The 26,358-nt window shown below is 38.7% G+C and overlaps 1 protein-coding gene across 1 annotated transcript in view; it reads right to left on the bottom strand.

Moving 5' to 3' along the window:
• Positions 1-11,836: 11,836 nt before the first annotated feature.
• The window catches only part of Mgat2 (alpha-1,6-mannosyl-glycoprotein 2-beta-N-acetylglucosaminyltransferase), a 55,409-nt gene continuing 40,887 nt past the window's right edge, over positions 11,837-26,358 (bottom strand). The window contains exons 5-12 of the mRNA XM_034983117.2: positions 25,046-25,189; positions 23,142-23,239; positions 22,101-22,246; positions 19,827-19,987; positions 18,137-18,268; positions 15,662-15,879; positions 14,669-14,848; positions 11,837-13,278 (exon numbers count right to left, since the gene is read on the bottom strand). Of these exons, the coding sequence (XP_034839008.1) occupies positions 13,209-13,278; positions 14,669-14,848; positions 15,662-15,879; positions 18,137-18,268; positions 19,827-19,987; positions 22,101-22,246; positions 23,142-23,239; positions 25,046-25,189 (1,149 nt within the window). The 3' untranslated portion in view covers positions 11,837-13,208. The remainder of the gene's footprint in view (positions 13,279-14,668; positions 14,849-15,661; positions 15,880-18,136; positions 18,269-19,826; positions 19,988-22,100; positions 22,247-23,141; positions 23,240-25,045; positions 25,190-26,358) is intronic.

Below are 26,358 nucleotides of genomic sequence, written 5' to 3'. Positions count from 1 at the left end.
TTCAATTCACACTTATTATAGAATATAATATACTGTATGCCATTTTATTAATATATTCCGTGCATTTAGAAATTACCGACTATTTAAAGGACCACAAAACACAAGTAACAGCTCAACCAAGGAAGACTGTGTTGCTTGCTAGTAATGACATGGATCTGAGACATGGTCGTTAACTATGGGCCTCATGAGAAAGTTCAGAGTCACTCAGCGGGCGATGGAGAGAGCTATGTGCGGAGTTTCTCTACGTGATCAAATCAGACATGAGGAGATCCGTAGGAGAACAAGAGTAACCGACATAGCTCAACGGGTTGCGAAGCTGAAGTGGCAATGGGCAGGGCACATAGTTCGTACAACCGATAGACGTTGGGGTCCCAAGGTGCTGGAATGGCGACCTCGCACCGGAAGACGCAATGTTGATAGACCACCACTATAAGTGGACAGATATCAAACGAGTCTGTGGGAGCTGCTGGATAACGGCGGCGTAAGACCGTGGGGTGTGGAAGTCCCTACAAGAGACCTATGTCCAGCAGTGGACGAGAACAATTTAAATTTAGAGCTCAACGGTTAAAGGAGCGGACTGAAATCCGAAAGTTCGCCGGTTCAAATCTCACCCGTTGCACTATAGTTGGAGGGGAATGGGGAATATTAGTCAGCATAATAAACTTGGCTAATATTCTTTAAAAAAATACCAGTAACTTAACAAAATTAAAGTATTCGAAGTATTTGGAAAGTATGTGGACGGATGATATCAAACGAGTCGCAGAAAGCCGCTGGATTCAGGCGGCACAAGACCGTGCCGTGTGGGGATCACTACAAGAAACCTTTGTCCAACAGTGGGCACCCATCGTCCGTGGATCAGGATATATAGAAGGGGTGAAGTGTGCCTATTTTACTAAAGGAGTAATATAGTTGGTAATTTCTAAATGGTAAGAGTTTACAATTGTATTTTATTTTGTGTGAAAATTTGACATTTTTCTATAGTTATTTATCTAAATTAATAAAGAAGTTCTTCACGTCACACAACGAAATGATAAATTTACAGACCAAATTCAAATAATTACCGCTTTAAAATAAAAACGGCAAAATAATTTATTTTAGAAAAACCATTAAAACTAAACGAGTTCTAGTCGAGTATCAAAATATTCTAAATTATGTATAAAGAAAAATATCAAACCTTCACAATTTTAAAATATATTGACTAGTTATTTATTTATTACTAACTTTTGTTGTACACTTAACTTTAAACTGAACCATAGATAATACATAATATACTGGTATAGAGCCTTAAAACTGTACTAGATGTCACTATTGTGCACTTAAATCTCACTATTGTGCATTTAAATCTATAAGCAAAAAACCAGAAAACGATAGATTCTTTTCACGTTGTGGTTTTCTGTTTTAGATTATTTACACAAATACTTAATAAACTCTCAAAAGTAAGCAAAGGTACGTACTATAGGAGCTAGATACTAGGTGCGTAGGTATATAATATGCTAGCGCCATCTAGTGGAGAGGTCTTGTAGTTAAAAAAGGCAGATTTGTCAGTGGCGCATCTATACCAGTATATTATGTATTATCTATGACAAATATTCAAACAAGAACAAAGGGGACACTTGACGGCAACGTTAGTTCCGATTTTCGCCATGCGCCAAGATAGCCTTATCGCACTGTCTGAACTGCTTTTCGCGGATAGGGTATTAGTTATAGTTTTGTGTACAACATAATTAGTTTAAAAAGTCGTTTCGAATGTATCAAAACTGAACTAAGTAAATTCAAGTTTAGTTCATTTATTTAATATCTAAATTACAATAGTGTCCAACAAAACAATGCGTTCGTTTGTCTGTATATTCGCTTATAATTTTTAAACTTCTTAGTCATCGTCATCATCATCAACCGATAGACATCCACTGCTGGACATAGGTCTCTTGTAGGGACTTCCACACGCCACGGTCTTGCGCAGCCTGGATCCAGCGGCTCCCTGCAACGCGTCTGATGTCGTCCGTCCACCTAGTGGGGGGTCTTCCAACGCTGCGTCTTCCGGTGCGAGGTCGCCATTCCAGCACCTTGGGACCCCAACTTCTTAGTAAATCTTCGTAATTCAAACACGTATTTCTTTATTTGTGACCGAAAACACAAACACCAATTTTCATGCAAATAACTTCAAAAATGATGGACATTCATACAAACTTCCATCCCCCATTTATCCCACTTAGGGGTGGGATTTCGAAAAACCCTTTCTTAGTGGATACCTACTTTTTACAAAAGAATATACTCTCAAAATTTCATGTCTCTAGGACCAGCGCTTTAGGCTGTGCATCTAAATATATAAAAAGAAAAGGTGACTGACTGATCTATCAACGCACAGCTGACACTACTGGACGGATCGGGCTGAAATTTGGCATGCAGATAGCTGTTATGACGTAGGCATCCGCTAAGAAAGGATTTTGGAAAATGCAACCTCTAAGGAGGTGAAATAGGGGTTTGAAATTTGTGTAGCCCGCGCGGACGAAATCACGAGCATAAGCTAGTCTATTAGAAAATAACAGTGTAAGTATATTTTAATTGTTTGTACTAAGCAAACTAAACTCAAATTTAAAAAAATGATTAGTTTTAGTAGGTACGTCCGAAACGACATAATATAGCAATACAGTTTCAAGTCTTATCAAACAATGGGGCCGATTCTCTTGTACACAATCTCTAAACTAAACTAAATTAACAGATCTAAATATAGTGCTATCCTTTTCCGCAAACAACATTATGAAAGGGATAGCAATAGATTTAGACGTGCTATTTTAGTTTAGTTTAGAGATTGTATACAACGGAATTAGCCACAATACAATACTTTAGTGCGTATAGTATTACAGCTGATTTTAGTTCAACAACTGTGGGACTTGTAGAAATAAGGGTGTGTACACATTGTGGCTAATTCCGTTGTACACAATCTCTAAACTTAACTAAAATGGCACGTCTAAATCTATTGCTATCCCTTTCATAATGTTGCTTGCAGGAAAGGATAGCACTAAATTTAGAACTTTTAATTTAGTTTAGTTTAGAGATTGTGTACAAAAGAATCGGCACCATTATTATACTTTAGTGCGTATAGTAGTACAGCTGATTTTAGTTCAACAACAACTGTAGGACTTGTAGAAATAAGGGTGTGTACACAATGATAACTTTTTTTTTTGCGATTTATTATTTTTAGGTCGCTTATAAAAAAATTACTTAAAATTCGATGTAATATTATTAGGTATTATTTTACGTGACATAAGTCCCGCAAATTGCAAATTCGTGACGTCATCACTATACTGAAGTTTCGAGCTGATGGTATATTTTTATTACGGCTGACGTCAAAATGACGTCATTTCGACGTTAATGAGACATGGTTCCAGCGCAATAGCAATTTGCGGGACTTATAATACAATAATAATAGTGGAGTGCCGCAAACGGGCTATTAAAAGTTGCTGAAAACAATTGCTTTTTCTATATGTCAACTATATAAGCAAAGTCTAAAACGATCAGTCAAGTGCGAGTCGGACTCGCACAGTAAGGGTTCCGTACCATCCATACAAGAAACAACTCTTTTTAATTTTATTAAAATTTTCATGGCGGCAATTTTGAAATTTTTAGCATTTGTTTTCATAGCAGCAATAGAAATATACATTCTGTGAAACAAGGTTTCAGGTTTCTACCACAAGAAACAGCTCGCACAGCGAAGTCATAGTAATAGGGTCCCGTTGGCACCCTACGGGTATGGAACCCTAACATTAAAAAGTAAAATCTTGTACGATGGTACGGAACACTCCGTGTGCGAGTCCGACTCGTATTGGACCAGTTTTTTCAGCACTTTGCTACATACAGTGCGACAAGGCTCTTTTGGCACTTGACAGGGGGGCGCTGTTGGAGAACAAAGGCTTAGAATATTCAAACAAGAACAAAGGGGACACTTGACGGCAACGTTAGTTCCGATTTTCGCCACACGCCAAGATAGCCTTGTCGCACTGTACCTACATTTCACTACATAGATAAAAATTTAAACAAATATAAACCGTTTACATTATGGTGACACGTTTAGCCCGTTTACATTACAAACAAACAAATAGTGGAGTTTAAAATAATTTCTCACTCAATGTGCTCAATTTAAGTATAATATCAACCATCAAAAACCCCTAGTATCAGATATAAGTTTCGAAAACGAAATTCGACATCGAGTTCGTTTAAACATATAACACGATCGAATTAACGGTGCACCCCAATTAAATGCATTCCTCCCGCTCTCTCGCTACGTCTCTCGTATCCATCTCTCTCGCTCGCCTACTTCAGATGCACAGTTAATTCGGCCGCGTTATAACTGTCATACCCCTTACAGTTAGCCCGCTTCTGTCCTAGGCTAAGATCTTCGACAGTGCTCAATTGAAACGAGACAAATGTATGTCAATGGTATGGCGCCGTCCCGTTTTAACAGTGTCTTAAGTCATAGCAAATCAAAGTGCGCTCTACAGATCTCAACCTTATGACTGCATCATCACTTACCATCGCCAGGTGAGATCGCAGGGCTAACTTGTAATGGAATAAAAAAAATCAGGACACTCGTGGCCCCTTTCCATTAATATGCGGTGGGATCCTAAATCCTTTCACATAAAACCTCGAGACAGCCATTAAAATCGATTGTACAGAATGTACAACTTTAAAACATGCGTCTTTGGGTTTATTTTACTTTGGCCCTTCTTATCATCCTACTAAAAGGCAGGTAAGTGTAAAATATATTTTTTGAATTACCCATCGCTAAATAACGTAGGAATTTATCAAAAAGAATATTATTTAGGGCCAAGGTTTTTAGTTACATAGCATTCCTTTATTCCATTAGCTTTTGAAAATTTCCACGTTTTTCACGATCACTCAAAAAATATTTCTATTAAGGCCGGCCGCTTACGACAGCCGCTCGAAAACTACGACAGTTTGCGATATGAGATAACTTGTACTAGGGGTAAAAGATCGAATAAATAAGATTAAAAATCACTCGTAATACAATTTTTTATATATTTTTGTGCATTTTAATTATAAATTTGCACGCACACATAATATTTTAGAGCGGTTGTGCACTGTTCCATTCCTAATTTGAAAAAATAAAATCATCATCATCATCCCATCGCAGGCTCACTACAGAGCACGGGTCTCCTCTCGGAATGAGAAGTGGTTTGGCTGTAGTCTACCACGCTGGCCAAGTGAGGATTGGCAGACTTCGCACACTCGACTCAGGCATGCAGGTTTCTTCTTTTGCTTGTTCTCAGGTGGAAGAAGCGCCGGAATAACCAGCTCTTAGCTTTAAGTTGTAATGTGTGGCACAATTGCATAAATAAACGTCTTTTCTTTCTTTCTTTCTTTCTTTCACGATGTTTTCTTTCACCATTAAACCAAGGGATATTTAATTACTTAAAACGCACATAACTCCGAAAAGTTAGAGGTGCGTGCCCGGGATCGAACCCCCGACCTCCGAACAGGAGACGGAAGTCTTAACCACTAAGCTATCACAGCTTCTTTTTAGTTTGAGCGAAGAAAATATTCTTGATCGGTATTTTTTGATTCGACCGGAGCAGTGCACAACCACTCTTATTTTTAAGTGTAAAAAAATATTTACATTGCTTTTTTTTAAATAAAATGGTAGTGATTCGAGTAAGTACGTTTTAAAATGGAATGAATTTTGGACGTTTTACTATATTATATATTTAAAAAAAAACAAAAACTGTCCAAAAAATAAAGATGATTCAAAATACTGTGTTATCTTATCAGGTATAGTTGATAATTCTTTTGTACACATCGGGGCCGATTCTCTTGTACACAATCTCTAAACTTAACTAAATTAACAGGTCTAAATCTAGTGTTATCCTTTTCCGCAAGCAACATTATGAAAAGGATAGCAATATATTTAGACGTGTCATTTTAGTTTAGTTTAGAGATTGTGTGCAAGAGAATCGGCCCCAATCTCTAAATTAAAATAAAATTACAGATCTATATCACTGCAATGGACATATACAAGTACGCTGGAAAAGGTGTGCCATACAAAATAAGTTATTTTTGTGCTAAATCGAAGCGCCCCACCGAGCGTACCGGGAATTAAAATTGACACTTTGTGTCAAATGGTCTTGCTTAGTGGCCTTTGGTAGTGCCACCACGGCACTATTTACTTCGCCAATGGCCCCGATTCTCTAGTCTCTCTCTAAACTAAATTTAGAGTATCTGCATCCTTTTCTTTTTACTAATGCTAAAAAAGGAACGGAACATGACTTTCACATTTAAAGACTCTAAATTTTAGTGCACAATACAAATTTAAACAGTAGGTTCGCGACTGTGCGCTAAAATCACGGGTTTTACCATCTAAAAATCAAATTTAGAAATGTCAAACTGCTTCTGTCCTTTTCATATTACAATAGTAAGAAGAGGGTGCGAATACTCTAAAATTAGGTTGTGCTTAGAATCGGTGCCATTGTCGCGTAGATTGAAGAAAACACAAAGGTTGCTCGGATTCAGAATTCTACTATTGAATTTTCCAAATACGCGGTACAATAGTCAGATGTCACTAACATTTAGTTTCGAGTACGCTCACATGGCGCTCACTGCTGCTATCAGCGCCAAAATGGCGAAAACTAAGTTGCTTCAAAAACAGGTCGGCAATCGCGAGTCCAGCGTACTTGTATTGAGGTCAGTGGACCTAAATATATTGCTATCCTTTTTACAATGCTCCCTGTGGAAAAGGACAGCTTTATACATGTCAATTTAATTTAAGAAATTGTGTACAACAGAATTATCCCTTTTCTTTCTGACTGACTGCACAATGCATACCTTATTACCTATAGAGTTAAGTGGAGGCGAGACGAAGTGTTTTTTTTTATTAAAAATTTAACTAAGCTTTTTTGTATTGAAGTGAAAACTTTTTTAGCCACACTAAGTGACTTTGGGATGGGTAAAAACTTCAAGGTCGCGTCACCGAAATGCTTATGTTAATAGTGCTTGAAGCTTGCCAACAGATCTAAAAAAACTTAGCTTAGTTTTAATTTAAAAAAAAAAATTAAAATGTTTATTTTTAATACATACTTTTTTTTAAATGACGAGCAAACGAGCAGGCGGGTCAGCTGATGTTAAGTGATTACCGCCGCCCATGAACATTTGCAGCACCAGAGGAACCACCAATGCGTTGCCGGCCTTTCAGGAATTTGTTGGTCCGCCCCTTGAATAACCCCAAGTTGTAATGTAGTGGGAATACTGTCGAAGGGAGTCGATTCCACAGTTTGCATGTGCGTGGAAAAAAGGATTTGGCACAACGGGTGGTCGAAGTGAACCAGACACCCAGGTGGTGAGGGTGAAATTGTCTGCGGCGGCATGCGGTGCGGTTGTAGAAAATGGACGGTGGAATGAGATCAAACAACTCTTCAGAGCGCTCCCCATTATAGTGGCGATAGAACACGCAACGAGAGCTTCCGTCTCTGCGGTGTTCCAAGCTTTCCAACGACTTTGCTACAGTTAATTTCCAAAAAAATATAAATAAAACGACTTTTGACAAAGTTTTGAGTTTTCCATATCAGCCGTCTCCACTTTTTTTTTTTTATTTAAATAATTACTTTGGTATAGCGGCAGCTTTCATTATACCAATTTCAACTGTATGTCAAAGTGAATAAAGTCGAATTTCAATTGTTATCGAAAATGACCATGCGTCTCTTTGTAGGTATGCATTGCGCCTTACGATTATTTTACTGTAGAATTTGTTAAAATTCATAGTAATCAGTACAAATTGAAATAATACTTATATTATTATATTTTTATTGCACAGAGTAAAAACAACATTAAAAATTATGTTTTAAAGATGCCGTACAGTACAGATGGCGACAGGTTAAAATAACTCTGAATAGTGGTGGGGGGATGTGTATGGGTACTGAGTCGCGAGAAGCGAAATGTTGACTGACGAACCAATAGCGCGGCGGGATATATACCCCGCTGTCGAGCTTTCGTACCAGCTAATAGATCGATAAATCACTGTGCAAGTTTAAGTTGAGAGTTCTACGTATAATAAGTCACCCACTGCGCAGGTTTAATTTTAGTGTTATATTTACCTGACGGCATCTGTAGTCGTGACGTCATCGATCTAGACTTCCAATAAATAAATGAGTTCTAAAATATGACACATTTATATACTATGCTAAAAGGCAAAGGGCGATAAAAGCCTCAATAGCTCAACGGGTAAAGGAGTGGACTGAAAACCGAAAGGTCGACGGTTCAAACCCCGCCCGTTGCACTATTATCGTACCTACTCCTTGCACAAGCTTGACGCTTAGTTGGAGAGGAAAGGGGAATATTAGTCATTTAACATGGCTAATATTATTTTTTTAAAAAAAACCTTAACTTTCCAAACAGGGAACCGAACCCGGCATCTTCCACCTCGCTTACCACTGCACCGGAGTGTAGTAGTAAAATGAACCTTAACTGCCTTGTTTTAAAGTTCAAGTTCATCCATACATCGCAATTTCAGAATTATAGGCAATCAAGGTTCATTTCACTCTGACGTTATGTATAAGTAACGCAAATTGCTAATGCGCGTGGCCGCCATTTTAGTGACGTCAGCACTAGACTGAAGTTTCGAGCTGATGGTATATTTTTACTTAAATATACGATGTTAATGAGACATGGTTCCAGCGCAATAGCAATTTGCGGGACTTATATCGACGTTCGAATTATATCGATATTGGCATGTAACATATTAATCCTACACCTCATTATTTTAAGTCCTTTACCACTTCTGCTACCTATTCTCCATTCTATGGTAGCGATGGGCGATTGTTGCAAAAACAATCGAAAGAATCGAACAATTAAACAATCGATTTATTCGTCTTCACAATCGAATCGAATAAGAATCGTCAATCGAATGTTCAATACGTTCGATTGATTTTTAAATTTCTTTTCGTTACGAATGCGGAGCACACGATCTGGAACGATTAAATCGAAATCTAAATGAATTACGCATTCGGTTTTCGATTCATTCGTCCCGGACCCCGCGCGCTATGTAACAATTGAACAATCGAAAAGAATCGATTTGTTCTAATTGTTATTCGATTGTTATCGAATACCGTGTATGTAAAAATAATAAAATATTATGCTTACAGATAAATATAACACTTTCTGCTTATGATAAAACGGCTTTGAGTAAAATTATTTGAATTATAACTTAGATCTGCAACTATTATACGTATAGATAGACATAGTATAGTCCGATTCAAAATCGCATGGAGTAAAATAGGTTAAAAATTGAAAAAATCAGCAGCATTGGGCGAGTTTCTGAAAACGATAGGTTTTTGTCTATAGCTTATTTAACAAGTCGATATAGCATATTATGCCATTGACTTATAAAATACTTCGTATGGACAGGGTTATTGAACAAACAAAATGGCACCGACTCATTGGTGGGTAAACGTTAATTATGCACCAATGCAACCTCAGTGACGTCTGGATTTCAAACGGGTAGTTCATTAGTATCTAAGAGGTGGCGCTGATTTATTTGGGTTCTAAACCGTGAAAAATTTTGTTCGCTTGACCATATCTTGTCATTTATATCGATGCATATGGCGCTCTCTCTTGCACAATTATATAGAAGTGAAAAGGACGCAATATCTTTTGTAAGGGTCCGTTTATATTGGGTGACCGATCAATTGACAAAAAACAAATGACAAAGTTTCATTTCCCAAACAAATTTTGGCAAAATTATGAATCGTTTTATGATCGTTATAAAACTTATGTTTCTACAAATAATTCACCTGATAAAACAAATTACCAGACAAATTGTCATTTCATAAAATATCATTTGACAAACAATTGATTTCTTTAAATATATATTCCCGTCGACGGGCCCCGGTCGACGAGAAGAGACCACCACTATGATGGGGGGTCTCTCTCATCCCCCCCGCTCGCACCATCAAGAGCGAGCGAAGCGAGCTCGGGACTTTGGGCACTCTGACTCGGAACGGTTAGGTTAGAAGGGGATGGCGGGGTCTGTAAGTGTTTTTAAATGATATTTTAACATTCAGCAAATTTGCAAAGTAAAACATTTGTGAATAGAATATTTGTCAAATGATCTTTTGAAAAATGATATGTTTGCGGTATACGTCGTTTGTGATTTGATTAGTTTTTCAAAAGTTTTTGGTGAACTGATAATTTGTCATACGTTTTTTGGCATTCATTAGTGAACCTTTATATTGCTTACTACCAAACAACTTAAATATTTCTAAATCCGCCCCTTGAATAACCCCATGTTTTAATCTAGTGGGAACACCGTCGAAGGGAGTTGATTCCACAGTTTGCAAATGCGTGGAAAAAAGTGAAACTTTCGAAGTGCACCAGACACCCAGGTCATCATCATCATCAACCCATCCCCGGCTCACTACAGAGCGCGGGTCTTCTCTCAGAGTGAGAAGGGGTTTGGCCATAGTCTACCCCGCTGGCCAAGTGGCCATGACTTCACACACCTTTGAGAACATTATGGAGAACTCTCAGGCATGCAGGTTTCCTCACGATGTTTTTCCTTCACCGTTAAAGCAAATGATAATTTAATTAATTAAAACGCACATAACTCCGAAAAGTTAGAGGTGCGTGCCCGGGATCGAACCCCCGACCTCCGATTAGAAGGCGGACGTCCTAACCACTAGGCTATCACAGCTTATACCCAGGTGATGAAGGTGAAATTGTTTGCGGTGGCGTGCGGTGCGGTAGTAGAAAAAGGAGGGTGGAATGAAATCAAACAACTCTTCAGAGCACTCCCCATTATAGAGGCGATAGAACACGCAAAGAGAGCTTACGTCTTTGCGGTGCTCCAGGCTTTTCAAGAACTTAACTACAGTTAATTTCCAAGAGGAACCACCAATGCGTTGCTGACTTTTCAGGGTTTTTTTTTTTTTTAAATTCAGATACAAGTTAGCCATTGACTGCAATCTCACCTGATGGTAAGTGATGATGCAGTCTAAGATGATAGCGGGCTAACCTGGAAGGGATATGGCAGTTTTTATTAAACCCGTACCCCTTTGGTTTCTACACGGCATCGTACCGGAACGCTAAATCGCTTGGCGGCACGGCTTTGCCGGTAGGGTGGTAACTAGCCACGGCCGAAGCCTCCCACCAGACAAGAATTGGTCCGCCCCTTGAATAACCCCATGTTGTAATTTAATGGAAACACCGCCGATGGGAGTTGATTCCACAGTTTGCACGTGTGCGTGGAAAACAAAAAGTGGAAAGTTTTTGACGACCTCCCTGGCGCAGTGGTGAGCGCTGTGGTCTTATTAGTGGGAGGTTCCGGGTTCGATTCCTGGCAGGGGTTTGGAATTTTATAATTTCTAAATTTCTGGTCTGGTCTGTTGGGAGGCTTCGGCCGTGGCTAGTTACCACCCTACCGGCAAAGCCGTGCCGCCAAGCGATTTAGCGTTCCCGTACGATGCCGTGTAGAAACCGTGTGTTTTTTCTACAACCGCACCGCGCGCCACCGTAAGGAATTTCACCCTCACCATCTGGGTGTCTGGTGCACTTCGACCGTCCGCTGCGCCAGATCCTTCTTTCCACGCACGTGCAAACTGTGGAACCAACTCCCATCGGCGGTGTTCCCACTAGATTATAACATGGGGTTATTCAAGGGGCGGACCAACAAATTCCTAAAAGGAAGGCAACGCATCGGCGGCTCCTCTGGTGCTGCAAATGTTCATGGGCGGCGGTAATCACTTAACATCAGGTGACCCGCCTGCTCGCTTGCTCGCTATATCTATTAAAAAAAAAAAAAAAAAAAAAAAAAAACCAAAGGGGTATGGGCTTAATACAAACTGCCATACCCCTTCCAGGTTAGCCCGCTATCATCTTAGACTGCATCATCACTTACCATCAGGTGAGATTGCAGTCAAGGGCTAACTTGTATCTGAATAAAAAATAAATAAAAAGAGTGGATGGTAAAAAACTCGGCCCAAGCCACCAGAAAGAAAAAGTCTCATGGTATAAGTCACGCAAATTGCTAAAGCGCGTGGCCATTTTACTGACGTCACCACTAGACTGAAGTTTCGAGCTGATGGTATATTTTTACTTAAATATACGTCACGTTACGTCAAAATGACGTAATATCGATGTTAACGAGACATAGTTCCAGCGCAATAGCAATTTGCGGGACTTAGATATGGTATTTTTTTACTCCATACAATTTTGAAAATCAGTTTAGTTTTATTATATTTTATAGGATGTATGAAGCACCTTCTCGTATGAAAAGAAATAACAATTTATTATTAATAGTTATATCATAGAGTAGAATATTTTGACAGCTTTGAACACTCACGCTGGCCATGTGCGGATTGGTGGACTTCACACACCTTTGAGAACATTATGGAGAACTTTCAGGCATGCAGGTTTCCCCACGATGTTTTCCTTCACCGTTAAAGCAAGTGATATTTAATTGAAAGTGATAATAACTTAAAACACACTCCTAAAGTTAGAAGTGCTAGCCCGGGATCGAACCCCAGACCTCCTGAATAGGAGGCGAACGTCCTAACCATGTGTTAATCAAGATTTTACAATTATTTATTTTTCTTTAATTAATTATTATAAATTTTCCTATCATGACTCGTTTCGAGGCTGTCAAAGATATAAAACTTTTAATCTATTCAACATATTATATTTTAGGTAGTTATTTGGTATAGGAAACAGTACGATTCAAAGCTTTGTGCTTTAACTTGTGTTACGTGTAACATGTAACGTGTAATTTATGTTACGCGTAACATGTAACTTATGTTACGCGTAAAATATAATTTATGTTACGCGTAACATGTAAATTATGTTACGCGTAACATGTAAATTATGTTACGTCTAACATGTAATTTATGTTACGCGTAACATGTAAATTATGTTACGCGTAACATGTAACTTATGTTACGCGTAAAATATAATTTATGTTACGCGTAACATGTAACTTATGTTACATTTAACATGGAGAAACATGTAACTTGTGGTAACATTTAACTCGAGTTACGTGTATAATAGAGAAGCTGTGTTAAGTGTAACCTGTAACTTGTGTTACGTGTAACATGCAACTTTTGTTACGCATAATATTTAAGCATGTTACCTGTAACATCAAACTGTGTAACATTTAGCTCGAGTTACGTGTATAATAAAGAAGCTGTGTTAAGTGTAACCTGTAACTTGTGTTATGCATAATATATATATTTTCTTATCTGTCTGCCCACTTGCGTCATATTCGTGCACAGCTCCTGATCTCTGTGAACAAAAAAATAAATTAAAAACTGATCAAGTGCGTGTTAGAACACGGTTCATGTACCGTTTTGTAGTTGACTACAGAACTCTACATGAACTCTCAGGCCTCATTTACGGAGACGCGGGCGTTGCACGTCGCGTGTGGCGTGGCGTCTCGCGGCGCGTTGTACGTTTTTTTTGTTTACGGTGAGGCGGCACTTAGGAATGCACGCGTAATCACAAACATATGGCAATATACGATGGTGTTCATAGAGATGCGATTGTCATTCTAAAAGCCGATTTACGTTACTTTCTGCCGAGTACTGTACTTACGACAAAACGTCAATTTCATATGTAAGGACCTAATAAAAGGGCTAATTTTTGCTAGCGTTCTAATTATACCTAGTACACGGCAGAAATCTACATCGACCTTTAGAAAGAGATAGCGGTTTTGTAGAGTACTATCTGTGTCGTTGAGACCGGCAAAACGTCCCATAGGGTCTACAAAGCTGAAATCTCATTCTAAAGGTCCGATGTACTTTATTTTCTGCCGCGTAACACTCCCTGTATACGTTTTCTGACTCCTGACCCATTCAATATTCCTTTACCCAGATCACCCCTCCTTAGGCCTCATTTACGGAGACGCGGGGCGTTGCGCGTCGCGTGTGGCGTGGCGTCTCGCGGCGCGTCGTGAAGCGACACTTGGCATCGCACGCGTAATCACAAACATATGGCAATATACGATGTTGTTCATAGAGATGCGAGGCGGAAAGAGTGGCGGTGCCCGCCGCTGTGTCCGCGGCGTTGCACGCGTCGGGCGCGTCTGCGTTGTACGATTTCCAAATAAAGACTGACAGAAGGTTCCGCTGCGGGCATCGCTTCATCTAGAATTGCCGCCGCGATGAACGCCGCGTGGGACGCGTCGATGCCATCCGCGGGCTCGGCCGCAAAAAACCCTTCATTTCAAACAAACGCGTATAAAACTGCTTCTCCGTAAACGCACTCATACAACGCTATATGTTTAAATTCAGTGCGGGCCGCGCCGCCCATCGCAACGCGCGACGCCCCGCGTCTCCGTAAACGAGGCCTCACTCGCCCCTCCCCTCTCTGTGCCTTCAACTTTACAGGTTTGACAATTGAAAATAAATACACGACTTGAGAACCCTCGATGGTTAATTATCTATATATATAAAAGGAGAAGGTGACTGACTGACTGATCTATCAACGCACAGCTCAAACTACTGGACGGATCGGGCTGAAATTTGGCATGCAGATAGCTATTATGACGTAGACATCCGCTAAGAAAGGATTTTTGAAAATTCAACTCCTAAGGGGGTTAAATAGGGGTTTGAAATTTTGTAGTCCACGCGGACGAAGTCGCGAGCATAAGCTAGTTAAGATATATGTGACTTACCTTAAATCCCCCCACCCCCCATTTCCTTTAGTCAGCTTCTTGTTATGCTTGGCACCGCCCGCAGTGATAGTGGCCGTCACTCGCGAAGGGTAGAAGTTGGACTTCGCGTCTTGAAGTAGTTTCTGTACTTTACTTATTACTGTAGACGCATTGCAGTTTGACTTCTTATGATGGAATCCACTGGAAAAATTTAACAAAAAACTATACCTACATAAAATGTAGGAGAACTAGAGTAACCGACATAGCTCAACGGGTTGCGAAGCTGAAGTGGCAATGGGCAGGGCACATAGTTCGTACAACCGATACACGCACATTATTTACTCATATACTGGACTGAAATTTTTTAGGCAACCCATATGCAATATATTTATTGACATATTAAATAGTCTTACGTATTTTATTTATTTTTATCAAAGAAGTAATTAAACTATTAATAAACTTAAATCTAAAAAAAAAAAACAACATTAAATTAAAACTAAAATAAATTAAATTAAATCTAAAACCTCGTCGAGACCACCGCAGCGAGGCATTGTACCCAAGATGCTGGGAGCATTACCCCTTTGGATGGCCAAACTAATTCTTTGACCAAGGTAGCTGCCAGCTCTCGGGTCCCCGGTTGACTCGATAACTCTTTTCGCAATTTCTTCAAAAAGAGCTCGAGCCCCCGGGCCCCACGGCCCCAAGGTCTCCACACCAAAAGGCACGAATACGAAGCTCCCATCGAGGTTTTCATATTTGCGCCTCTTGGCCTGTTCGGCGCTGATGGCCGCTGCACCCGCCATAGAGGAGGTCGCCTGAATGTGGGATGCAGCTAAAGTGTCTACACAAGTTGCATCCCAAACAAGCGACTTGCCCATCATGCAAGCATATTAAATTGAATATAAAATACGTTTCATCCATTAACCAGCTTGGTGAAGGTCGTTCTATAGCGGGATCTTAGACCAATAAGGCAGATATGCACGAGCACCTTACTCAAGTGGTTTGTATACGTACCATTCGCCAATATGGAAGACTCGTGGTCCTTTACACAATATAACCTTAAATTTCTCTCTTCCCGGTCGGTTTTGAGATAAATGCAGCAATGAATAGTCCCAGTTATAATCGTCGTACGCGCAGAACTGATCCTGGAGCTCCAGAATGTTCTCCCATACAGTTCTGTTGAAGACCATACCCATATTGTGCATGCTTGAATGCCAGGGTGTTATTTCTACCTATAAGTTAAAAAATATATATATATATATCTCTATGATAAGTAATCTTCTTCTAAATATATAGAATGAAAAGGTGACTGACTGACTGACTGACTGATCTATCAACACACAGCTCAAACTACTGTACAGATCGGGCTAAAATTTGGCATGCAAATAATGACGTAGGCATCCGCTAAGAAAGAATTTCTGAAAATTCAACCCCTAAGGGGGTGAAATAGGGGTTTGAAATTTGTGTAGTCCACGCGGACGAAGTCGTGAGCATAAGCTAGTTTATTATATAAGTCCCGCAAATTGCTAATGCGCGTGGCCGCCATTTTAGTAACGTCAGCACTAAACTGAAGTTTCGCGCTGATGGTATATTTTTATTTCGGCTGACGTCAAAATGACGTCATTTCTATGGTAATGAAACATGGTTCCAGCGCAATAGCAATTTGCGGGACTTATATTTGGTTGTAACCCGTGCCTGTAAAGAAACGAATCGTAACGAAGCGCTGCTAATAATTCCATCTCACTCTCACACAATACAAGTGTAAAATGTGTAAGCGAGAAGGTGATTAACGCCGTCATTTTCGATTCTTTCTTTATGGGCATATTATATGCATGCTGGAATGCTGTTTTTGTATTTTCAACAAAAAAAAAATTATAGTTGATAATATTAATTAATTTTATTTATGAATGAATTCAATCGTATTTAAGTATTTTATTCTGATATAAGTCTAGCGTGCAAAGTGCATGTTAAAGATGTATGATAAATTTTAAAATAACTAAAAAAAAGATGCAGACGAATTGAGAACTTCCTCCTTATTTTGAAGTCGGTTAAAAAAAGACTAATATTCACAAACTAAAAACGAATTCATTTTGATTTTTTAAACTATAGCATTCTAGATTAAATTATGTACAAAAGTAACTTTAAATAAGAAAAATAGTGCCAAAGACATACTTTACTAAACGACGCAGCGTGTTAAAAATATGTTTCCATCTATACATGCTTCATCTACTAAGCTACTGATGGAACATATTTTAAGATCATTTCATTTATTTATTAAAACAAAATTTAATAAAAAAAAATGATAAATTAGTGCTAATATTCTAGGTAAGCTGTATACAGGGCACATATAGCTGAGAATAATGCAAAAAAAAATGTAAGAATTTAAGTGAAAATATTTTTATCTACTTATACATGCTTTAGCTCTACGAAGTTACTGATGGAACATATTATAAATCATTTCATATTTTTATAAAATCAAAATTGATAATGCAAATTGTAAATTAGTGCTAATATTCTAGGTAAGCTGTATAAAGGGCACATGCAATATTATATAGCTGAGAATAATGCAAAAAAAAATCTAAGAATTTTAGTCAAAAGTAATTAAGATTAGTTTCGTCGATTTTGTTATTTATTTTTACTAAAGTTTAGAAAGAGGACTTTACTTTTTATCCTACAATTATTAAAAAAATCATGTCCACTAATATTAATAATAAATTCTCAATTTTTTACTCAAAACATTCCCGTAGCTGACTGACTGAATGACTGACAAAACACTGCCTAAATGGTGTAATTAGTAAGTTATTCGTACATATTATTTAAAAATATGTAACATATTTTTTAAATTCTACCTAATATATGTAATGAGAATATTCGATTAATTTCATACTTACGTATATTATTGCTATAATCGAATATTGGTACTGATTCTGAGCACAACTAAATTTTAGAGTATTCGCATCCTCTTCTTACAAATATAATATGAAAAGGACAGATATAGTTGAACAGTTTTAAATTTAATTTAGAGCTGTCAAACTTTGTGACTTTAGCTGCCAGTCGCGAGCCTATTGCACTAAAATTTAGTATTTAAATGTAAAATTCATATGCCGTCCTTTTTTAGCATTATTAAAAAGAAGAGGATGCAGACACTCAAAATTTAGTTTAGAGAAAGACAACAGAATCGGCGTCATTATTTCTGTATATTCGATCTATAATGGATATGAAACACAAAAAACAAAAAAATATTAGATTGATATTAGTACATTGAACATTTTATTTTACCAACCTTGAAACTCCTTTTTTTTCAAATTTCAAAAAAAAATATTGTTTCTTACCTAGTTTATTTGTGTACCTAATTTTAATTAAATGTAAGAAAACATTTCATACACATCCACCATGAAAACATTAAAAATAGCAAAAAGGGAGGGAGGTAATAGCATTCAGGAAAAAAGTTCGATACAAAATTTTGAAAAAAAAAAAACATCTTAGAACCTTTTGGGTGCTAGAATAGAAATTCGGGTACACTTGATAGTTCCATGTTTGGCCGTCGTGCTGTCTCTTTCTTCTCTCTTCACTGACCGCTCGCACTTGTTGTATGTAGCTCAGGGTAAGGTGTTTCTTTCTCTGTTGCGTAGGTGGTAAGGTTCAATTTTGCGTGTCTTTACACTCATTTCATTAAGTTGGTTTGATTTGAAGTTTCCGCAAAATCGGTTCAGTATTTTTTGATACTTACAAAGTTTGTATTGTTTGGGTTAATCCAAAAAATAAAACAAAAAAGCATGTGCTACAACTGCAGTACGACAAGGCTCTTTTGGCACTTGAATGACATTGACAGGGGGGCGTCTTTGAAGAACAAAGGCTACCAGCAAATAAAATATCCTCAATTCTAAGGAATATATTGAAAATGTCAGTGTCGAAAATTGAAAATACTAATTATTAGTTCCTGACCACAATTTAATTTTTTTGTGTGATGTATGGCGCTTCTTTTGCTTGTTCTCAGGTGGAAGAAGCGCCGGAACAACCAGCTCTTAGCTTTAAGTTGTGATGTGTGGCATAATTTGTATTAATAAACGTCTTTTCTTTCTTTCTTTCTTTTCTTTCTATGTAAGCCTAAATTCACGGTTTTCAGTTTTTTCCCAAATGTCAGCTATAAGATGTACCTAACTGCCAAGTTTCATGATTCTAGGTCAACGGGAAGTACCCTGTAGGTTTCTTGACAGACAGACGGACAGACAGACAGACAGACAAAAAAGTGATCCTATAAGGGTTCCGTTTTTCCATTTGAGGTACGGAACCCTAAAAACGATGAATTTCAGATTTTTTACTTCAACCGCATATAAGGGGACAGACACTTCAAAAAATGGCGGCGTTAGTTCCGATTTTCACCACGCGCCTAAAGAGCCTTGTCGCACTGTATGTATATTAAATATATTATTTTATAGAAAAATATATTCTTTTACTTGGTTATTTATATTTAGGTTCAGGGTGGAAATGTCAGGTGTGTACAGTCTATTATTTTCCAAACTGTATGATACTAGCTTATGCCCGTTGGTGACTCAAAATGGTAAGCGCCCACTGGTTTTTTTTGTCTCTATCATTTGTATGGGATTACATAACAGAGAGAGCGCTATATGAACTTCTCTTATATTGAGTTTATTACGTTGTCTGTAGCACACTGAACTTTTCTACCCTGTATTATAAAACAACTTCTATGTATATTTTATTCAGTGTATAATGAAAGGCACTGCGCAGTGTATAATATATATTATAAGAATAAAGAAGTATATAAAAAACTCAAAAATAAAAAGTGGATTGTGGTAAAAAATAGAAATAAAAATCCCATATTAGTTACGTAAACACACAAACAAAATATGAGTTAACCCCAAAAAAATTTCTTTAAATTCAGATACAAGTTAGCCCTTGAATACAATATCACCTCGTGGTAAGTGATGATGCAGTCAAAGATGGAAGCGGGCTAACCTGGAAGGGGTATGGCAGTTTTTATTAAACTCATGCCACATTCCCTCTCACTCACACCCCGTACTTGTGTAGTGTGTGAGTGGGACGGAATGATTACCACTCTTTTTTATTGGCACGAAATATATATTGAAAGGATCTGGAAGCCCATCGTATTAATGGAAAGGAACATGACCCTGAGCAATGAGGAATATGAGACCCATACCTTATCACTATTGCTATGGTACTGGTACGTCTTGAGGTAAGTGCCCAAGCACAGGATCTCACATTGCGGACAGGTTCTGTCCGCTGTGGTCCGCAGGAGGTTTAGCATGTGAAGGAAATCCTCCGCTACGTAGTGGTCCTCTTCTAGGAAGACTACCATGCCTGGAAAAAAAGGTATTATAGAAAACGGTTCAGATATTTTTTTTACAATTCTGAATTTTTTGGGATCTTTTAATCACTATGTTAAAAGAAGTAATGAAATCAAAAGACATGCCGATGAAAAACAAACAACAAGTATTTGATAGCTGCGTACTGCCTATACTAACCTATGGTAGCCAAACCTGGGCCCTGACACAAAAATTAGCAACCTGCCAGCGTGCAATGGAACGTAGTATGCTACATATAAGAAGAAAAGATAGAATAGCAAACGAAACATTAAGAAATAGAACTAACATAGTAGATATACAAGTACAAATTAGAAAACTAAAATGGAAATGGGCCGGACATGTTTGCAGACAAAACCAGGACAGATAGGCAAAAACAGTAACAGAATGGTATCCTAGAGTTAGGTGGAATGATGATTTTGTGAAAATTATGGGAGCAACATGATAGAGAAATGTGGAAACGACTGGAGGAGGCCTTCGTCCAAATGGGGCGTACTGAAAAATAAAAGTGGAAGAAGAATGTATATACCTAATAAAATATGAAAATTAGTAGTGATATACAGAATAGTATTGTGTACATATTAAAAAATGAAAATATATACAGAAAGAAAATTAATAATTAAAAAATAGCGATGACATAAATAATAGTAATGATATATAAATATAAATGTACATGTTAATAAGTATTATGTATAAGTTTTGTTTTTTTTGATTCTATTAAAATATGTATATACTGAATATTATGATAAAATGTAATTGCATGTAATGTTTCAGTAAATAAAGTCTATATTATTATTATTATTATTATAATCACTATGTCAGATCCATAATAACCTAATTACACTTCTCTCTATCCTAACTTAGTACATAATACTCTTTACGTTTCTATTATCCTTAAAGTAAATTCAAAAAGAGTTCTCGCGGCTGTGGAAAAAGGGCACCTTAATACCCACATCTGATAAATTAAGGCAAAACCGAGTCATCATTGCGGCTCGCATTTATGACGAGTGATATAATACAACGTTAGTTTTAGTATACGCAAAACCTGAAAGTAGTTTGTTCAGAATCAGTAACAGAATCGATTGCAATTATTTTTACTACAGGTTATATTTTAATCAAACAATACTTCAAAATCCTGCAAGTTTGGACACCGAGTTGAATGACCATGCACCAGCTGATTCGAGCCGCGCGAGCGAGAGCGCGCACGATCGACGCTAGCCGTCCCGTTCACTCACAGCCACTCGCTTGGGGTGACCATGTTTTTGCGAGGACAACGACTCAACACAACAAGCTTATAACTTCGTAAATTTTCATTAAATATTTTTGAAATCTAACGCGCTTCGCGTACCAGGAGGCGATCGATTGTAATATTTCTTACAGAAGACCAAAGTGATGTTTACCCCTTCATTAGGCGAACGAACCGTTTGTTTGTTTACATCTTGTCCGCGCATATATTGGCCGCACTTTAGATAGTGTCCCCGTGGAAGTTTGAATGCACGAGTCAGCCGCATCGGGGACTCATATCATTGTATAATCTAAATATATAAAAGAGAAATACCATTCACTCACTGACTAATCACGAAATCTCAGGAACTATAAAGCCTACAAACTTGGAATTTTGAAGGTAAGTTCCTTCTAGAACGTAGATGTCAGCTAAGAAACGGTTTTGAGAACATCCCCCCCTAAGGGGGTGAAAAGGGAGGATGGAAGGTTATATGAAAGTCCTATGTTTTTGAAGTTAGAGACATGAAAATCGACATTTAGGTTAATAGGTTTAAATAATAAAAACCTGTATAAGTCAAATTGGGAAATTCCCCCCTTAAGGGTGGTAAAATAGGGGGACAAGTTTTTATAGAAAAGTTTTAAATATTGTTATTTTGACTTGGAATTTGAAACGTAGATTCTTTCTAGGGGATAGGTATCAGATAAGAAAGGATTCAACTAAATTCCCCCCCTAAGGGGGTAAAAGGGGGGGTCGAAGTTTGTAAGGTGAGACTGAGTGAGTAGGTAAGTGAGGCCTTTTGCAGCGGGAAAATTTCTGATCTCATGAGAAACCAGAAATTTAACGCGGTATATGTTTTTGAATATTTACCAGATATTTTTGGTAATACCTGTATGGGCGGCGGTACACTGCAGCTGGTTGAATATCCTGTTGGCCTTCCACCACCAGTGGTGTTTGGTCTGTGTGTACTTCGCCTCGCGGTAGTGCCCGTGCAGATCCGGGTGTAGAGCGTTGTTGCATTTCAGCTTTATGGCTCTGGAACAAGAACGATTTATAGTTGGCCATTACGAACGTGCGAACTGGGTCGTAAATCTTTTTAGGGTTCCGTACCTCAAAAGAGCTTCAATAGCTCAACCGGTAAAAGAGTGGACTGAAAACCGAAAGGTCGACGGTTCAAACCGCGCCCGTTGCACTATTGTCGTACATACTCCTAGCACAAGCTTGACGCTTAGTTGGAGAGGAAAGGGGAATATTAGTCATTTAACATGGCTAATATTCTTATTAAAAATAAAAATAAAAGGAAAAACGGAACCCTTATAGGATCACTTTGTTGTCTGTCTGTCTGTCGGTCTGTCAAGAAACCTACAGGGTACCTCCTGTTGACCTCGAATCATGAAATTTGGCAGGTAGGTAAGTCTTGTAGCAGACATTCGGGGAAAAATCTGAAAACCGTGAATTTGTGGTTAGATCACACAAAAAAAATTAAATTGTAGTCATGAACTAATAATAAGTATTTTCAATTTTGAAGTAAGATAACTATATCAAGTGGGGTATCATATAAAAGGGCTTCACCTGTGCATTCTAAAACAGATTTTTATTTATTTTTATGCATCATTGCTCCTAATAAAAGCATATTATACAGTGGAAGACTATGTAAATGATAAAAAAGCTTGGATTTGACTCGCTCCAGCAATGCACGGGGCTGCAATGGCTTGCATAGTATGGTATCATAACATTTTAAATTGTAAAATTCAAATTAAAAAGAGCAACCGCTGAGTTTCTTGCTGGTTCTTCTCGGGAGGAACGGCATTCCCAACCAGTGGTAAATTAAAACTACCCGCCTATTCGAAAACGCTTGTAAAAAGTCTACTTGAATAAAAACATATCCTATTTTATTCTTTTGAGGTACGGAACCCTAAAAAATACTCACTGTTCCAACTTGACATCCCGGGGACAATCGTTGGGATCCATCCCGGGGAACTCCGTGGGGTGTGTTTGTACTGAGTATGGGAAGAAGATTTGCATCACCTGCGAAATATACCAATTTGAACTCTAAAGTGAAGGTAGTAAGGTTGCTTATCGATTGTATTGGGCTAAGAAAATCATAATCATCATGATCAACCCATCGCTGACTCACTACAGAGCACGGGTCTCCTCTCAGAGTGAGAAGGGTTTTGGCCATAGTCTACCACGCTGGCCATGTGCGGATTGGTAGACTTCACACACCTTTGAGAACATTATGGAGAACTCTCAGGCATGCAGGATTCCTCACGATGTTTCCCTTCTCCGTTAAAGCAAGTGATATTTTATTACTTAACGCAGCTAAGCGAATTTATAATAAAGCGAAAATAAACCATTTGACTTTGACTTTGACTTTAAACTGTAATAAACTATAAGGTTGCTTATCAGCTGTCTTGAAGACTGTGGTATGAGGAAGTCCCTTTAAGAGAGCTATGCCTGAATGATGGGGTTGGAAACAAAAGTTTAGTAAAGTCTATGGTCCTCAGACAGTGATAGGCCACCGAAGGAGACGGACTTGCTTACCTTAGTAAAGTCTATGCTCCTTACTAAACTGTTGATCTCTTCATCGTAATAGTCGTGAGAGAAGATAAGTAGCGTCTTGTCTATGTCTTTAGCTTGTGCGAGAGACACTATTAAATGTGTCGGTGATGCGGGTAGATAGAGAAATTAAACCTAAACCGTTGTCGTGCGGACAACTCAGTCGGTGATAGACCACCGAAGAAGACGGACGTGCTTACCTTAGTAAAGTCTATGCTCCTCACTAAACTGTTGATCTCTTCATCGTAATAGTCGTGAGAGAAGATAAGTAGCGTCTTGTCTATGTCTTTAGCTTGTGCGAGAGACACTATTAAATGTGTCGGTGATGCGGGTAGATAGAGAAATTAAACCTAAACCGTTGTCGTGCGGATAACTCAGTCGGTGATAGACCACCGAAGGAGACGGACGTGCTTACCTTAGTAAAGTCTATGCTCCGTACTAAACTGTTGATCTCTTCGTCGTAATAGTCGTGAGAGAAGATAAGTAGCGTCTTGTCTATGTCTTTAGCTTGTGCGAGAGACACTATTAAATGTGTCGGTGATGCGGGTAGATAGAGAAATTAAACCTAAACCGTTGTCGTGCGGATAACTCAGTCGGTGATAGACCACCGAAGGAGACGGACGTGCTTACCTTAGTAAAGTCTATGCTCCGTACTAAACTGTTGATCTCTTCGTCGTAATAGTCGTGAGAGAAGATAAGTAGCGTCTTGTCTATGTCTTTAGCTTGTGCGAGAGACACTATTAGATGTGTCGGTGATGCGGGTAGATAGAGAAATTAAACCTAACCCGTTGTCGTGCGAACAACTCAGTTATTGATAGACCACCGAAGGAGACGGACGTGCTTACCTTAGTGAAGTCTATGCTCCTCACTAAACTGTTGATCTCTTCGTCGTAATAGTCGTGAGAGAAGATAAGTAGCGTCTTGTCTATGTCTTTAGCTTGTGCGAGAGACACTATTAAATGTGTCGGTGATGCGGGTAGATAGAGAAATTAAACCTAAACCGTTGTCGTGCGGATAACTCAGTCGGTGATAGACCACCGAAGGAGACGGACGTGCTTACCTTAGTAAAGTCTATGCTCCGTACTAAACTGTTGATCTCTTCGTCGTAATAGTCGTGAGAGAAGATAAGTAGCGTCTTGTCTATGTCTTTAGCTTGTGCGAGAGACACTATTAGATGTGTCGGTGATGCGGGTAGATAGAGAAATTAAACCTAACCCGTTGTCGTGCGAACAACTCAGTTATTGATAGACCACCGAAGGAGACGGACGTGCTTACCTTAGTGAAGTCTATGCTCCTCACTAAACTGTTGATCTCTTCGTCGTAATAGTCGTGAGAGAAGATAAGTAGCGTCTTGTCTATGTCTTTAGCTTGTGCGAGAGACACTATCAGATGTCTGAGGTAGGTGAGGCGGGTATGGACCTGTGGAGAATATACAAAATTTAAAAAAGCACATGCCCGCGACTGCAACCACGTGGATTTAGGTTAATTCCGTGAGGACTATGATTGACGTAAAGGTAGTCAGCCCCTTCTTAGTCGAAATTCCACGGACTTCTACGAAGCGATTCGCTTCCCCGTTTTTTAAGGGTAATAGGGACTGCTATAGAATATGGAATGTCCTCTCGGCTTCTACCTTAGGCTGCATCATCACAGTGCATGATTGCATGCAAGCCCATTGTCCATAGTACGCGACAGGTCAAGATGGCAATTGGGGAGGGAACGCCCCGCACACCCGCACAGCCTCCGCGCTAACCCGGTGTGGGCGAGCGCGCGTGACGTGCAGGTGAGCGGGGCGCCCCCACGCCCCATACCCCGACTGCCATCTCGACCTGTCGCGGACTATAGTTGAAAAACCATTTTAAGAAAATGTGTCATTAAATGTCAGTTTTATCGTCTGTTATCTTTATCTCTATGTCTGTTATATTTTACAGTGTCAAAACAGGAGTTGTCATTTTACAAAATATTTTTGTGGAGTTTTTAGATTCGATTTAAGTTTTAGATAAAACGTATATTTTAGAATGTCCGAGGATGATTTTGAAATGGTGAGCAATAATTTTTAAATAGTTTAATAATTTGCCCACGGATTTGTAATAATTAATTTGGGCGGACGACATCAGACGAGTCGCAGGGAGCCGCTGGATGGCGGCGGCGCAAGACCGTGGCGTGTGGAAGTCCCTACAAGAGACCTATGTCCAGCAGTGGACGTCTATCGATTGATAATGATGATGAATAATTTGTCTTTTCTTTCTGAGTAGAATCGTGCTCAGTACCACTACTGAGCACGGGTCTACTCAGAATGAAAAGGTGATGGTGATGATGATGATGTCTATGGGTATAATTCCATTGGTTGGCCCCTCAGAACAAGGACTATTAGAAGTAGCCCTATTGTGACACTTACTGATAGAGCGAGATAGCTAAATGCATTTAAGCTCTTATTAGAACGTGACAAAATGATTATGTTTTGTCCTTATCACCGTGGCCTCTTTTTTTTTGTTTGCCAAAATGTATTTGTACGTGAGTATTTGGCAAACAACGTGAAGTGTAGAAGGAATGACATTTCACAAGTAAGAAAATCTGCTTGAGCGAGAGGG

The sequence above is a fragment of the Maniola hyperantus genome, chromosome 28 (genome assembly GCF_902806685.2).
Source record: "Maniola hyperantus chromosome 28, iAphHyp1.2, whole genome shotgun sequence".
NCBI classification, from domain to species: Eukaryota; Metazoa; Arthropoda; class Insecta; order Lepidoptera; family Nymphalidae; genus Maniola; species Maniola hyperantus.
This window is presented reverse-complemented; position numbering and strand designations above follow the sequence as displayed.